Genomic DNA, 17,759 nt, shown 5'->3' on the forward strand with positions numbered 1-17,759 from the left:
TAGCATAGTCTTCTTGTGCTCTATTTTGAAGCAGCAGGTCAAATTCATGGTAACTATTTGAAAATTCACGCAACGACCAGAAACACTGCACCGTACTACCAAAACGAATTATCTTCATTTCTACCTAATTATTTATAATATTCGTGTACGTTTTCGGCCTCGTCAATCGTTCTAGTCCCATGTGCTCAGCCATGAGCTAACTATCTAGCGTTCTGATTCCAACGCTTTGCGGTATAGTACGTTACTTAAAGTTTCCATTACTTTACCTTAATTTAATGACAACTATTGTGTAGCACGAACCTCCCGATATGGAGCGGCAACTTCGCTCGAAGACTATTTGCTAAATCGAGCCTGTTGTTTCGACCCCCAGTAAAAATCCGCGGCAGGATAATGGACAGGTAGATAAGTCCCCGGTACAGGAACGACTTACAGATTTTTCTTTAGGGATTCCATTAACGAATCATATGAAAATTAACTACAGGTTATTTCAAACGAGGTACTCCAAACAAACAGACACACTTATGCTAGATAAAAGTTTCTCTGGGCCAAATGAAAAAGCTAGCAACGCCTAGATGATAGAATAACCTAACGGAAATAATTATATTTAGGTCGCCGTCTGTCCTACAGGTTAATCAACCGCACTTAATCCGCGGTGCTAAGTACCGGGAAAAACGAGCGTTCATTAGCTAATTAAAATAAGATTGATAAAACGGAAGGTTTTTAAGTGTCGTGCTACCTTTTCACACATAAAAACAAGAGATAAGAGGAAATTAGCCCTTCTTTATCTGCTTCTAGCAAAATTCAGAAGGAAAATACGACTGGTAGAAATTCGCTGCTACGAAAGCGCTACGCTCCGTAGCGCAGTGAATTTGACTGAATGGATAGTTGAAATCGTCCGTTTGCCTTAAGCAACACACAGTTCCTCACAACCATCCTTTTTTCTCGCGGTTTAGTGTAATCTTGACGCTTGTTGAATCTGGACGTTGCTGCAAACCTCAACAGCGGATAAGTGTTTAACCAAGTACGTACTTTTTTGTTGCCATATATCATCAGTAGTCATAAGTCACCCCCAGCCTTTTGTTGCTATTGGAGTGATGCTATTCCGATTTCCCAATAGTTTAAGCGTCTTACAAGTCTCGAAACGGAGATTCCAAATGAGTACTAAGTACAGACTCCCATAAATGTACGCACGCACAAACAGTAACGTTTAACAAGCCCGCGTCCAGTCACCATCAGAAATATCATCGTCACACCTAAAACTGCGGCAGTTAGCAGCGGTAGATGTAAACAAATTACCTCAATTTCTGCTATTTTCTTCGGCTCCTATCGGATGCTATCACTGTTTCATCTATTCGTAAAGGCTGACGAAAACGAGCTCTAACAAGGGCTGCCATAGAAAAACATTGTTTGAACACTCCCGCTCAAGATGCCCCATTCGACGAGGCTGGCTACGTCAGCTGCCAATGGAGTTAAGGGATAATTTTCGGGAGAGGGTGAAACGCGAACCGTGATGTCGAGTGTTCGAATCCGCTGACGTGTCGTCGTATCTTTCAGCGCTCGAGAAAAAACCTCTCTCCGCTATAGCGAGAGCAGCCACCGGCGTCTCGACTGTGATCTGTTCGCGCATAAAAGCGAACTGCGCTGCGTCGAAAGGCATCAGTCGTTGTTCAGAGCTACAACCAAGGTAAGATCGACCGACTAAACCTAAAGAATTAGGTCTCCGTAGTCGCCTATGCAATATCTACAATAGGCATTTTTGGTACGGGGCAGCTCGCTATGAGTTCGTGCGAGTTGTATTCTGGCCACTCAACTCCGTTAAGCTCAATCATCTGACAACTGGTAAAAAGTAGGAATTAAGCTAAATTGACGCTCACTCTGAGACGTCGAACATCTTTTTAATCGAACCGGGTGTAGCTTTGGGTATCTAGTTGAAGTTTGGTAAATTTCTGAATTTAGGTAAACGCACTACCACTTGATATTTGTCTTTCAGCGACACCAAGAATTAACATGCGCAGCTTCATTTTCGCGCTTCTGGTAGTCTGCGTTGCCGCAGACAACGTTCAAACCATCATCGAAGGATTCAGCAAGGCCCTAGAAAAACTCGATATTCCTGACGATCGCCGTGCGAACTACAGGGCTGGCCTCGAAAAATCGAAAGCTTGCATCGCTCCGCTAGCCAACGATGCGCCAGCCGAACGCATCGCCGTTTACGTCGAGAAACTGACTCCGGTCCTTGATGAGTGTTCGAAGACTATCGCCTCTATTCCTAAGGATCAAGTGAAACAGCGCCAGGAAGTGTTCGGGGCCTGCCTGAAGGAAAAAGTTCACGGAGCGGACTCCGGCTTCGACGAGAAGCAGAAAGAAGTTCTGCCGAAAATCAAGCAGTGCATCGTTCAAGCCATTCAGTCGCAGTAGAGCGGACGAGCATCATAAACATTACCTTATGATGATGATGAGTATATTGAGCTAGCTAACTTGCAGAGCTAGCTAACTTGCAAAGGTAACTCGCAGTGGAACATCTCGCACTGGACGTCGTAGACCGCATTGGACGTCGACGATGAGAGGGAGGCGAGATATGACTCTCTAATTGAGAACTGAGTGGATCTCTGTTAAGTGATAGTGGTAGCAGACGAATTCGGCCGATAAGTTTTGTTGATTTTTTCTATCTAATAAAGTAAGCTAAGCAATGAGGAAATAATAGGGTGTTTTATTTCGGTTGGCTATCGCGTTTATTTCGGTTGGCTAGCTATCGCGTTTATTTCGGTTGGCTATCGCGTTTCTTAGATTGCTGCTCAGTCGTTCACCAGCTTTTACCAGCTTTTGAAAGGCGCTTGTTCTGTCGGTTTCTCTTGAGCACGGTTAGTATCCGCAGTTCTTTGAAAATGGAACCTGTCTGCTCTGCTAATGGAATCTCTCCGGGGTTACCAGCGCACGTTCTGTCGGGTTCTCTTGAGCGTGATTAGTATCCGTAGTTCTTTGAAAAGAGAATCTCTCTCCCTCTAGAATCGTTCTGTCGGTTTCTCTTGAGCGTGATTAGTATCCGTAGTTCTTTGAAAATAGAATCTCTCTCTCTCTCTAGAATCTCTCTCGGGTTCAAGATCTTTCGCAAATGGAATCTCTCGAGATCTCTCTCTGGGTTTTGAATAGTACTACGCGTACGCGCAGCGGGTACAGATAATCCCCTCTATTTCGTGTTTCACGGCTGGCTACCAGCAAGTCTGATGCCCAGGTTGAAAGCTAGTCATGGGGACACGGAGGGTAATACAAATAAGACGTGTAGGTGATTCACTTCTGGGTCGTCGGCCAGTTCTGGGTCGTCGGCCAGTTTCGATTTACGATTAGAATAGTAGCAACTTCTCGAACCATCTAGCTAACCAATACTGATGCAAGTATGAGGAACATTATCTTGAAGCCAGAGACAAGCAAAGAATCGCCATATTGCCGACTGCGCATTCATCGTCGATGGGATCGTTTGTCGTTGTTGTTATTGCAATTGGTATTGTTACCCTTGTTGTTGCTACTGTTGTAGGTGTCCGTGTCTGTGTTGCCAGAAACCACTGCTACGTTTTCACTGTTCTAGTTCAGCCGAGTCCCACGGTCGTTAGTTTTTGGCAGCTTTCGAACTTTACGTATTGCTTATCAGCGTGCGATTGCATTGGTGCCATTGACCGACAGCTTAACAACACAGCATAGTATAACGCCGTATCATTAGGAGTTGACGCCAATGTCCGCTACCGTTCGCGAGAGGCGCTAAACAGTGGCCGTCTTCACAAATTCAGAATCAACTTTGGTCAGACTAGTTATGCCTTTAAAAAACTGAAAGGGTTCATTAACTATATATGAGTTAAAAAAAAAAATACCTTTTTCGGAAAGGTCTTGCCGATCGCTATTAGTGGTCAATTAAGATTAAGGTTGTACTTCCGTTATATATGTATAAGAAACAATTTTGTGGCAGTTTTTTTCATAGCTATGCGGGTTTGTTTAACAGTTAATGTATCGTACGAAAAAATAGGCTATTTAGTGCTTTTTATCTAAACTGGACAGTTAGTTGGTCTCGTTATTATGTCTCGTAGTGCAAGAGTATACAGCTGACTTTTCTACGCCTCTTTATAGTAGTTGTAATTTTCGCCTTTCTCGAGCCAAACAAATCAATTGTTCAGAAAATGTATAGGGAACCGATCTAAATGCCTAGACTAATAATTAGTTTCTCTCTTTTATTTTATCAAGTCATCCTTTTATCTAGTTCTTTTCTTTTTTATCGCATGCCTGCTCGACTAAGTATTCTTCGTTGAATTTAAAAAAAAAAATCATTGAAAGTTTTTAAGATAGTAACACATTTTATGTTTAGAATAGATGTTATTTGTAGATAATCACACTTTTAAAAAATTATATAGAGGAAATGCAATAAAAATGCCTTTAGATGTTTATCTAATTTTAGTTATCAGCAAACACAGAGGGCGTCTGCCAATGACTCCCAGATTATTTTACATTTCGTAGCGACCAAAAGCTGGCTCCTGCCTGTCTGATCCTTCGCTGAGCAGGTCCTGTGCGCCGACATTGAACTTGATAAAATGACCAATTATGCAATTAGCAATAGAAAAATACTTGCTAGTTCTATGCTTCGGAACAGTGTTGCTCTTTCCTCGAGTGATACTATTCAAACGAAGTTTAACAACTATTTTTTGTCCTGTTTAACTAGAGAATACAAACAACTCGATACTGTTTTAGAAACCATGTAAAATGTAGATTGCTTTTTAAGTATGTCAATTTAAGGAACACTGGCTAAATTTATGATATCTTGATTAGGCCACTTCTGCGAGCACGTAGCTACAAAGTATTTGACCAAATAAAAAAACATTTTTCAAATGTGTTCTATATGTAATCATCAGCTTGAATTATGAAAAATTACTAAAAAGTAACAAACCGAAGGTGTTCATATAAGTTTAGCACGGTTCAAGTTAGTTTCCTTTAGGAGACGAAGTTCTGAGTAATGATAATCAGACACTTTAGTTAGGTTCGTATTTGCGAAAAGTACGATCTTTCTTTTGTCTGTCGATCTTATCGATTGCCAAGAGCTGAAGATACGAATGAATAGGCAATTTCGTCGTTCTTCGGAAATTTTATTGAACGTACTAGTAGAAATCGAAGTTATATCTAACTTCGATTTGCTGCAATACTAAAATAAGTGTACAACTGAGTAACAAAAATTTAATTAGACGGACGAGGGTATTCGAGGGTTAATAAAAATTGCAGAATAAAACTCAATGTTTAACTTTTATATTGCTCTGTTTTCTTAGAGTAACATTTCTAATTTAACCAATTAAAAATTATCTAAATGATTGCACAACTAGTGCAACGGAACTATTATTATTAGTCTATCCAATCTTTTGATCAGTCAGTGACCTTCTGGAAAATGTGGGGAAACTCAACTGCTCGAAGTATCATAAATAAAGCAAAGTTCATCTTTGTCTCCCGTGCTCTGTTGGCAATCGGAGAGCCCCAGTTGGAAATACCCAGTCCGGGAACCTCATTCGGTGGCAGGCGATAAAAATTTTTAACGGAAGAAAATAAAGGTAAGGGTTCTCTTGTACACTTATTTCCTTTGGCAGAATTTTGCTGACACGTTTCCTCGTGCTTTTCGGTGGCTTCCGGGCGCAAATTTAAAGCAAATAGACTCTTTTACGTCGTCATCGTCAATTTCCTGTTTTTCTAGAAATTAGCTTCAGAGACGTCCCCTGACCGATCTAAACCAAGAAGGGCCAAGAGCAACACGACGATTCCCGGAGTTAGCAACAGAGTATTGCAAGCCAATGACTGGACGGCGGGTTAGCCTTAGGATGGTGCAGAATATCTGGCGAAGAAGTTTGCTGAAGGAACACTAGGCAAGGGCAGGAGAGCCACGGTTGAGGCCAAGGAAAGCAAGGAACCAATAGCATCCGCCAGAAACCTGACGGCGGGAAACGGGCGGCCAGAGTAAACACTACTCTCGATCCTCCAAGAATAAGCTGCGACGTCTATGAAAGAAGTGTCGTTGCTGCCCAGGCGCTCAGACCGCAGACAGCTGCTCCTTTTCGTGGCGTGGGATCGCAGTATGGCCAAGTTGAGTTGGAACCAGTGGCGACAGAACACCGGAGATGTGCTGCCTAGCTGAGGCGCTGAAGTTTAACGCGAGGATCCCCGGATAAAAATATCTGTCGATGATTCCAAGGGGCGGAAGGGGGAATTCAACGAAAAAGTCGTCGTCGTCGTTTGGCACTGGTCGTAAGACCGGCGGTATCTGGCCTTGTCGATATTTCAACTTTCCAAAAGCTCTGAACGGGATTTCTGAAGATTTGTTGTTGTAAAACAGGACAGCAGAACTAAATATAAAGGAACAACACAAAAAAGTATTGTACGGCTGTGATGTTGACGTCGTGATGCAAAAGGCGGCAGTTATGCAATGTGACGAATTCTGAAACGGTAATAGCGGTTCGTCTCGTATTGGAACGGGCGGCCAGCCGTCGAAAGCAGTGCTGACTCAAAGCCATGCGAGACGAAGAAACTCGAAATTCGAGTTTTTTGTGGAGAATCGGGAAATCTTCATTTTCGGAAACCTTAAAATCCATATTTATTAATATGCCGCTTTGCGCATCTTTCGCCGTATTCAAGCATTCGTTTTGCTCTACCTTATCAATAAAAAAATCTTAAAAATGGTCTCCTCATAGCTTGACTGGTAATATTATCGCCTAATGTCACTTCTGCATAATATTATTATTATCGATAACGACTGTTTTTCGATGTAGACCCTCACTTATTTTTTTATCTTGATATAATTGTTCACGCCCCGTTACATTTAGACCTTGTGCCAAACATACGATAGGTAATATAAACAGGTTTAGTAAAACAAGTGTGACGTAGCGGTACCGGTACACAGTGACAACACGGCTATTATCAACTGTAAATGAATGGTCCATTGAAATTAGCACAATCGGCAGGTATAAACAAGCGCAGAGAATTATTTTTGTCATTGTATTTTTAGGCTGTGTGATACTATCGAGCGTGGTCTAAATAAAGGTTCTTAATAGTGTATGGATAATTTGTATTGGCTTAGTACTATAGAAGAGCTTATGATATAGATCGTCTGCTAGCCACTCGTATCGAGAAGATTATTAAATAGATAAGAATTGACAAAATCGAGGTGTTTCGGGGCTGACTTTTGCTGTATTTCCTTTCCTTTTCCTCGTGTGTTTAAAAAAAAAAACACGTATTCAGAAAAAAAGTGCCAACTTTATTGGTCTTCAACCAATTACATCTAGACTGTTGACTGACCCCTTCAAAAACGATAAACTTCGTTAACTGCCATGGCGATAGTTTGCTAAGATAAAAATGCTAGGTTAAGTTAAGAAAGTTCATTAAGTAATTTCCTTACAGTACAATTGCATTTCCTAAGTTTAGAATTATGAGTATAGATTTTTATCAAACGGAACTTTACTTCGGGTCCGAACAGCACGTTTCGACCTGGCTGGGCCCTTAGTAAGAAAAAAATCGTCAAGACTAGATCGCGCTGAACTTCGCTCGAATACCCGACTTATACCGATCACCTGTACTTCTTCGTGCCACACATGATATCATACAAAAAGAAATTCGTACTTTATAACGTGTCTAACTACTCCCATCCTTCTTGATGTGGGACAACTTGGCGCATCTTAAGAAAATTAGCATTTCAAAAGAAAAGTGACAATTTTTTATACATATAAAAGGTTTATAACCTCCTGCTAAATTTTTTCGCAAAAAAAATACTCCGCCATATTGTTTTTATTATGCTTAGTGTCTAGGTGATTAAAAACGGTGTAGTATGAAAAAGCTTTCGAGATAACAGCACGTTTAGTAAAGTCTCATTGATCGTGCAATTGTAACGTGTTTGTCGATTAAATCAAGGAATGCATAGGAGGGTTTAGGTTCGAAACCGGGGCGTCGATGTGGGGTTTTTCATAGCTAACGGAGGTATCGGGCGTGAGAGGTTACTAATTTAATTTTATTATAACATTCTAGCGTTTCCGCAATACGTAAGAATTGATGTTTTTTGACGTTCTATACAGAAGACAGATTCTGGTGCCAGTCATCGAGTGAATCCTATGTTAATTCGTCTCACGAATACACAGCTGCATATTGTGTCCAAATTAACAAACAATAAAAAAACAAAATTTTCTTGTTGTTTATGTAGTTTTAAATGTATTATTTGTCCATTCCATCGTTCCTTTTACTATGGAAAATAAAGGAATGCTTACGCTAACCCCCTGACGGAGCGAGACGCGAAAAACTTTATAAGCTTTACATAATCCTCACTTTAATAACAAACTGATCTTCCTACTGGCAGCCTCTATGTATCCTATTATCTTTACGATGCCCATAAACCTAACCAAATATAAGGGGTGGCGCCGCGGCCCACTGAGTTGACGACACCTCCGTCGGTAAAATGTTTTTCTTTGCCATTACAGATGATAACACGCCGCCATCCTTCACGAACGGTTTGAGGAGTTGGCTACTGTTGTTTGTATTCGAATCTTTGCCAACCTTCAAATATTTGATACGCGAGTTTGATGAACCTCCGATATGTTTCAGTTGACTTTTTCTCTGACTTGCCCTATGCACTGCATAAAATGCTTCGAATTATACGCTGCCGCTTTGCGTGTATAGGCATATAAATTTAATTTACCCTCAGGCTTGCGCCAGAAGGCTAAGAGGCTATAAAAAGAGTTCATTTTTACGGTGTACAAATATATGAAAGACATGCTCCGATAACTGTATAATTTATGACCTTGGCATCATCCGCTTATTGAAGTCTTAGTGCATAGATGACAAGACATTTGGCTGCCATGGTTGCTACCGCCGTTTACCTGTATTTCAAAAAGTTCCTTCACTCCAGCATTCAGAGCACTGGGCAGAAATCACGTTGTGTCATAACCAATTACTGGACTTCACAATGCTCTCAGTTCGTGCCAGCCCTGAAGCAGTCTATAATTTCTACTTACATCAGTATAAACCGAAACAACTAATATTGTCCATAAATGCAACTTCGACCATCATCCAGATAAACACGAAGTCTATTCGGCGATAACAGAATGGCAGAAACACTTCTACGTTCAACCTTCGGAGCCATACCTTCTCCCAAAGTCACAGTACTATTTTGCTACTTCCTTTACCTACATGAATCTAGATACTAAGGACTTCGCACCTTGGAGACCCGTTGCGGATATTAGTTCGGACTGCCATCAAATTTTCAAAAACCAAGGAAATAAACTAAGCTAGATTGACAGCAAATTGACTTTATTCATTAGATATCAGTGAGCTAAGAGGAAAAGACAGCTCTTCCTAGCCTTTCCCTTGCTGTTTTTGAGCCTAATCATGTTGCCACGTTTGCAGCATGCAAATTCAGAAATATTAGCCTGATTCCCTTTCACTTGTAGTGATAACACATTATTATACACATTCAACACATATTTCATCCATAATCCATTACTGCTACCTGGAATTCATTCTCAACTTCAGCGTTCAAGGTTTTCGATTGAGCACTTGTTATTAGTAACAAGATGTGCACCTGTGATAACTCCAGATTGCTTCACCGCAATATCCTTCGATGTTATCACATTAGCTTCCTACTCGCTGACTGTACACATCAGAGATTTAGTATAATGCTATAGTACCATCAATTTTTGGGGCTAGCTGTTTTGGCAGGTGGGTTGTCATACAATAACCGGATAGAGAGCGTAGTCTTATTAGCGTTGGTCAAATCCGGTAGCAGAAAATGCTAGAACCATGTCATCAAATGGACCTGAGTAATGACGGGACAGGAAAGCGCTGTCAACCATTGCTACCATATAAGAAACTTTACAAATTCTATCACGTCAAACTCAGCGGCAAAGAAGCTTTTGAAGAATCAGTGAAACTACCTATGGTGCCTATCATATACAGGTTGTATCGGCGCATACCATGAATAATATAATCTAGTTAATGCCAGAGATTTTCGTCGTTGTTAGCCTGCAAGGGCGAGATATCGAGAGAATAAATCCGGTTCGCACCGATACATCCTCACTATAATAAACATATTTTCTACTCGAGTGGGTTGACCCATATTTATCCATAGGATTTGCGATATAGCGACTCAGCCGTTCGCTGGGAAGATCCACGGTAAAGAGAGATTACGTACGACTCATATTCCAATGGACTAAGGCCTCTCGAACAGCGGTGTGGTTGCACTATTAATAAGCATAGATGAGGCGCACTGGTTTTCGGCCTTGTGCTAGTTTACTATTAACAGAATCGATTCGTGATATGTAGCATCTTCTTTAGAAACCACTGCTCAATGGCAGGCCGACACCCTTATAGATATCGCTTTGCAGGTATCCTAAGAGCATCTATAAGGCGAAACCATCTTTGGTCGAGTCGACTTACTTATTGCTTCAGTGCGCCTATTCCATAATATTACTATCAATTAGTTGCTCTGTTCTATTAATCTCGTCACGCGACACAGATTGAGACTTTGGGCTCTTTTTTTGTTGCAATTTTTTTCCTCCTTTCGGTGAGACATTCTTGTAACATCGATATTCTTTTACACTTATCTCATCTCGTATCTCGATTTCAATTACTTCAACAACTGTTAACCCCTTCAGCGAAAATTCCTACATTACCCCTAAACTGCACTACCCGATTTCCTTTACGTACAATTATGCGTTTCTGTAATCCTACAAAGCAACTAGCATATAGATCTCTCATCGGTATTAGAAGCTACCGTCGATGGGGTAAATTTACCGGCTATGTACATAAGTGACCGCTGGCAAAAAAATCGTGTACAATGGGCCAACTTACCTGAATGGTTATTACGCTGTATGGAAAAAAACACAGGACGCGAATTAATCGGCGAAGCTCCGCGCGCAGCTCACCACAAGGCAAAAACTCCACGAATGCACCGAAAATCAATTCAAGACGCCCACGCACAACTCAAGTCACAAAAAAAAACATACGGACAATTTAATAAAAACGCTAGTCATTACTGAAAGTTCGGCATTCATACTTTTTTCGTTATCGTATGCACTAATCTGAAAAACTTAAGAAAACCACGCCTTTATCGTCAAGTTCTCTTCGTCCCTTTAATAAACAGGCAATTAATATCGGTTATACATTGCCCGGCGAGTACCCTTTTTCTCTGTCGTTAATGAAGCCGCGCACACCGTACCCCCCCCCCCTTTGGCTTTTTAATCCTGCTAGATTCACACCTGCACATCTCTCTTGGACTTGCGCTATCTGCAACGTTGAAATCAAGAGACACCCTGTGCCGATTGAAGTTTACGAAGTGCCAACGCTTCCACCTATCGCTTACGTTCGGATTAGCCATGCCCAATGCAATAGATAGGTTTTCCTCGCCCAATTTTGACTTGCAAATTCCAGCCCTCAAGGATTATTAAGCTCTTTCTTTTTCGAGCATTCGCGTTTACTATTTCTTGGTCCCTCTTGCCCTGCTAATTTCTCGCAATTTCCCATTGATAAAGTTTACAGCTTGCAGATAGCTGCACATCTCGCTACAAACTTCACCCATTTGTTCCAGAATGTCCCACTCCGCCGATGCCATTCTAGAACCCTGGGAGCTTCCTGGGTCAGGCCTCGTCGGCTGTATATAAGCTCAGCCTTTTCCCTCCCTTATACATTCTCGAATGTGCTTGAGGTAACCGGCCTCGTGCACGGTCTGCGCTCATATGCAAGAGCAGACTGTTCACGTTCGCCGTGATTATGGGGCTCAAGGTACGTTGACAGTACAATAATTTAGTTGATTTCGGCAATAATGATAACAAAGAACTTGTGTTGGCAAGACACACTGGCACAAGATGATCGCAACCCTTTAGTGAAAAGGCGCGTCGCATGATGAGGCGAAGCCGGAGAACGTTGGTAAACGAAAGACGGATTCGGAAGATGGGTCTTAGGAACAAACAGACAAATTGCCTATGGCCTCTGCAGCGTCTTTAAGATTTAAGGTCCCAATTATACAAGTATACGAAAAGGCAGCTGCTGGCGAAATAAGCGAAACAGTTAAATTAGCCGAAGACTGATTTTCGGGATCACCCTAGCGGCAGATTGCGGATTTGGTCTTGGAGCTTTAGAAATTGTCGAATCCGAGGACGCCCGGCTTTAATGCAACAGTATTAGACATATATGTTACTTGTAGGCTTTCTCTATCGATCTTTATTTTAAAATTATTTTACTAGAGGCTCTTTAATTGTTGAAGAGAGCTGAAAGCGTTCGATTTGCGCAGGTTAATGGATGGGCGAATGAAGAGGATCCAATATGTGGACGCTCTCTAAAAATAGCGTACGCATGGCAGAGTTTGCCCAACTAAAGCATTCTATACAGTATCTGTGTTCAATATTAGTTAGTCTGAACCGTGTTGTATGCTAATAAGGCCACTAAAATTTGTGGCCTAGTTTGAAGTAAACGTACACACTTATAAGGCTGAACTTCGTTGTCAGATTAGCGGCTGGCGACACTCTATTTGACATACGCATGAAATCCGGTAGCTCATGCAACCCCTCAGCACATTTATATAGTATAACGCAGCCCACTGACTTCAATAATATTTACTTTAGGTATTTTTTTGAAAAACATAACTCTGAAATAGGCGAAACTATTAACCGGTTATTTTGTATGCGATTAATTGCTAAACAAGGTACCTAGGTATCCTAAACAAACCCATTTTTTTAAACGCGCTCAGGTAGTAACGCCAATTGCACCAACTTTCCAACCTATGCGCATCATAGGGTTAATTCTGGCCCATATTTCATCACTATCGCATATGTTTTACTCGTCGTAATGATTGCTTCTTCCAGCGCTCTTCATTTTTGAGTTTGGAAATTTTGCGTTTGAATTTATTGTCATAAATATTCAATTTAATTGAATTGCGTCAGTTTGAAGGAACCGAGATCAACGAAAAATTACTACGTCAAACGTAAAAAAAACTAATATATAACAACCCTGCGACACAAAGATATTGCGCACGATTATTCGAAACAAGTCTGAGCGGACTACTTTGTGGCTTTTTATGCAACGCATATAGGGTGATAGGATGCTTCGAATGTATATCTCTGTATTTATTACTTGGGCATAGTTTCTACGCGCAGCTGATCGATCTAGCAGAGACCATACTCTGCGAGGCAAATTAGGTAAGTAGGTGAAGTAGTTCTTGCTGGAGCCAATAGGCGGCGGATCGACTGATCCTACCTAGCTGAAACTTTATTGAAAATAGGCATAGTTAAGCGTGGGCTTTATTCTTTTCATTAAGCTCGAAGTTATAATTCGGTGCGTGCAGTGATGGTACTCGAAGAGATACAAAACCGACAATGTCTAGCTCGCTATTTTTGTGCTGGAAAAAAGTCGACGACGAATTACGTGCACTAAGCGTTATAGCGGGTCAATGTTAGATGACTCGCTGCAGAACCAGAGACTTCAACTTCACTGATAAACCATGCTCCTGACAGCCACGAAAAGACCGGTAGATTCTTCTTCGGCAAGCTATGACGTAATCATTTTTTACACCGCTACGAGTGGCTCAGATGACTGCTGTCAATCGTTTGCACGCACTAGAAAACATCAAAAAAGAAGCAAAGTAGACCCCTATGAACCCAGTAAAAAAGAAACAGAAAACCATGCCAAAATACGTTTTCCGTTATCTGCATGATACAAACGAAAGTTATTTTTGTACAATATCGTTACCGGCAATGATAGACTGATCTTCTTATTCTTATAGACATAACATTCGAACGGTTAGACCCCTTACCTAGTTAGTTTTACGCCACGAGATATTCATGGTCGAACACTGCACTCGTATATATGGTCATTTGAGAAAGGAGTGCTCTATTGTGGGTTATTTTAATACCTGGAAAAAACTACAAGTGACCGCTACGCAAATAAACTCATACGTCTGAGCCACCAAATTGGCAAACAAGGCGTTAATTGGCAAAGGGCGACCCAAACTGATATTGCTATATGATGGTACGCCGTATACAGCTTTGGTGACCCTGCGAATGCTAACAGATCTCCAATGACAAACTCTCCTCCCTTGGCCATCGTTCCATCTGGCCGAAGATTGTAAATGGATGGCTTTCAAGGACGACGTTTTTTCATCTTGTGAAATAGATGAGCTATCGGAAAGATGGGCGAAAGTCGGACACTGCTTTGACTAAGATACGTTACAATAAATTAAAACGGCTAAATATGGCGGGAATCTTTTTTCGGTCTAACACCATGAACCATGACTACCGTAACCCAATTTGCGAGCGCTCTGCTACACAGATTAAGATTATAGACCTCAAAAAGATAGTCTTTCATATTAAATGACTAGACCGGTGAAAAATGCAGCAGGATGGTATGAAATTAGTCTGGTTGAGTATATATATATATATTTCAATAGTTACTGAAACTGCTTTTAGATATATTCAAGCAATCTTTAACGATAAGAATAATACTAGTCCCCGGTTGAAGAAGACCAAGAGTCATCCTGTCATACCCCACAACTACGTAACCTGTGTACATGAATAAAACTATAATAATTATTATTGAATTATCTTCTTGGGTCACACCCCCTACTTGTATGGATAACATTCGATGTATGGGACAACATAAATACAGTATTAACAATCGAAGCCGAAAAGTTCTGCAACATTATTACCATACGAAGGTAAATAATACAGCCTGAACAGGTCGGATCACATAGGGGTTAATGTCTGCCATTTTAGCAAGGTGTCTATGTGAAGCGGAAAGTCATTTTTCGTTCACAATCCGTAGCAAAAACACCAACGACATTCGTGACTTTGTGACCCATCATTAAATTGTTGCTAGACTAAGTTTAACAAACGCTTTTGCTTTCCCGGCTAGTTTTATATTACTCTACCACCTTTGATTTTTCTATGGTCCAACGCTTTTTTATAGGTAGTACTCTACAGGATTATCTGTATGTAGCGTACGTCATTTTTGGAAAAATGTTCCAGTTATGATAGCCTTAAGAAGTTTAGTCGAACTTTGGACAGTTCAACCAGCTAGAAGAATAGCGTTCGGTCTGCAATCCATTACACTTGCAAAACATACATAGAGAATACGAACGTGCAGCAGTATCGAACATATTTAGCAAACAATTGTCAAATCTCGCATGAGTACGGTTAACTTGTTCCTTTAAAGATATCAGCACAATTCGACTTGCACCTTGTCCACAACCTCGACCCAACGTTCCGTTAAAACTCAAAAAAATCCACGTTGAAAGCAATCTTTTGTACAGATTCTCGTTCCCAAGAATCGTGCACTGAAAGATAATAAATAAATGACACACCAACCCTATCTGCGATCGCCGAAACCGAGGCCAGATCAGCCAGATGTTTCGAGTACGATAAGTTAAGACGTGGACCTACCGCCGGTTTTGAAGCTCCTGGATGTAGACCCGCTAACAGTTTTGAGAATGCTAAAGAAGGCATGTTACATGTCAGCGAAACAACTCAACTGCATTAAACTTGTTGATATTGACGGTACTGATGGTATGAGAGTGTTAAGCGAGGCCTGGATGAGTGCAATTCTCGGCGAAGGAGTTGCACACGGCTTGTCGCTTGCAGTAAAAGAATATAAAGAAACACGCCGGAAACTTCGAACAGCGATCTAGAAGATCAAGGATGATCCTTAGGGACTGTTCTGTGAACAAGTGGAAACAAACCCGTGGAGAAAAGTATATAATCGTCCGGAATAAGCTGCAGCAGCCTTTCCATTTGGACATGGAAGTAGAAGAAGCAGCGCAGAAAGCCATAACCGCGCTATTTCCTAACAAACTTGCCCCCGTTCAGTTGTTACTTGCTTACATGAGCTTTTACTTTTCCTCGATTACTGTCGATGAAGTGGGAAGTGTCGCTGCGCAAATGAACCCATTGAAAGCATTGGGCTCTAGCGTAGTACCACGTAGCTGATACAAATGCACACCCATATATCTTCCAGCGTGGAGTAGCCAAAATGCTTTGGACAGGCGAATTCCCGGCAGTCTAAAAGGTTGCACGTCTCGCGGTTATTCTATGGCCGGAAAAAATACCGTGAATCTGTTCGCTCACAGGACAGTAAGCTGCCACTGTTGTTAAAGGCCGTAAAACGCATAACTAACCACGTATAGTAAAGGACCTGCAGAAGAAGACTAACCTTTTAGTCGACCGACATGGACTCAATGCGGGTCACCTGGATACGTACTGCTTTCAAGAACATCCTGGAGTTTGCAAAAAGGCTGAAATCTACGCCATTTTAATTTAAAACAGTTTGACGTTCGGCAATGCCGTTAAGCATTGTTTCGAAGATATTTAATATTACCATATGGTGTGAAGCGACTGATGGTATACACTATCCATGAGGAAACGTTTTCAGCAGAAAGCATATATCAAAATTTGTATACACAACTCAAGAATTGCACTGGTTCACTACAATGACTAAGACCCGTTTTGAACGACATGCGTCCTTCGTTCTTTTGAGACACATAAGGCCTTCTTAAATCTGTCATTTACAAGATTTTACAAACTCGTGCTGTCGAGGCAATATTTGGTATTCGTTAGCTATCAGTTAGGTACATAGCTACCTTGATACTCCGCTATATTCCGGTATGGAATCAGTATTAAATGCTGTAAGCACTAAGCCTAGAACTGCCTGGAAAGGATTCACGCTCTGGAAAATGCCATTGATCGAGTTGTGCATAGTCCAAGGATGATAATGACTTTTAGACCGACACAGTTCAGGCTTTCGAGACAAATAACCCAAAGAACGCCATTAGGGTAGTCAACTTCACAAAGTAACTACCTCCATGAAAGACCTTTCAAACGTCCCACGATGTTCACTTACACCATAGAAGGTCACGGTACCATCGCGTCTGATTGTCTACTTCATAGGACAAAAAGGGGATTTTTTATTATGATGATTCCATTATGAGGGCTGTGAATTTGACAGACCCTTCAAGCAATCACTGTTCTCAATTTTTTCGTTTCAATCTCCTATAGTCGGCAGGATGTGATATACTTTTAAAACGAAACACCCTAAGCCCAGACAAAATCTCAAACGACAATTAAATATATGCAGAAATACTTAGCAATAAGGAATCGAACCCACTCGAATGCTCAGCATATGCGGGAACCACTAGATTCTACGCTTATTTTATTAGGTAGGTCGAACATCAATAACCATTCGTTTAATAGTAATTTTTTTAATACTTCATTGCTAATAAAAACAACGAACGGTTGTGTACAGTATTTCGTTCCACATTCCGTTGTATCGCGGTCGAAATACACTGATTTCCAAAGTGTAGGCCATTCATGGATATCGCAAGCTTCAGAAATTCTCTGGGAACCAATTTTATCGACAACGCCATCAAACAGATGTTTTTGAAATAAAGAAAAGGACAGCTGTTTTTACAAGCAAGCAAGCAAACAAACAATGTTCAAGGATGTCGGGCATATGTCGTGTTCAATGCCCCATTTTTTTGCCTGCACCGATGGGCTTCATGATATTGCTAAAGCATAGCTCCTCATTGTTTTTATCAACATAGCGTGAGCATCAAGCGTAAAACCTTCGCTGAATTTTTAGTCCTCTAAGAATGGGCTATAGATTTACGCGGAGCGTTATTTTGCTACCTATAAAACGTATTCGGAAAGTCATTGCAGTGGCACGGTTTCTCCTGTTGGTAAAAATGCCGTTTCAAGGCGGAAACCTCGATCGTGTAGGTTCGT

The 17,759-nt window shown here is 41.1% G+C and overlaps 1 protein-coding gene and 1 long non-coding RNA gene across 4 annotated transcripts in view; one reads left to right on the plus strand and one right to left on the minus strand.

Annotated features, from left to right (window-relative positions):
* Nucleotides 1–17,759, minus strand: part of LOC111269535 (uncharacterized) — a 48,632-nt gene that overhangs the window by 28,907 nt on the left and 1,966 nt on the right. For all 3 annotated transcript variants that reach the window (XR_015314629.1, XR_015314628.1, XR_015314627.1), the window contains exon 2: nucleotides 10,846–10,976. This is a non-coding gene — a long non-coding RNA (uncharacterized LOC111269535). The remainder of the gene's footprint in view (nucleotides 1–10,845; nucleotides 10,977–17,759) is intronic.
* LOC111269533 (uncharacterized) lies at nucleotides 1,555–2,698 on the plus strand. The gene is made up of 2 exons (XM_022849203.2): nucleotides 1,555–1,684; nucleotides 1,991–2,698. Exon 2 carries the CDS (start codon nucleotides 2,008–2,010, stop codon nucleotides 2,413–2,415), a length of 408 nt encoding a protein of 135 aa, XP_022704938.1. The 5' UTR covers nucleotides 1,555–1,684; nucleotides 1,991–2,007; the 3' UTR covers nucleotides 2,416–2,698.

This window comes from Varroa jacobsoni, unplaced genomic scaffold (assembly GCF_002532875.2).
Source record: "Varroa jacobsoni isolate VJ856 unplaced genomic scaffold, vjacob_1.0 scaffold_1393, whole genome shotgun sequence".
In the NCBI taxonomy this organism is placed as follows: Eukaryota; Metazoa; Arthropoda; class Arachnida; order Mesostigmata; family Varroidae; genus Varroa; species Varroa jacobsoni.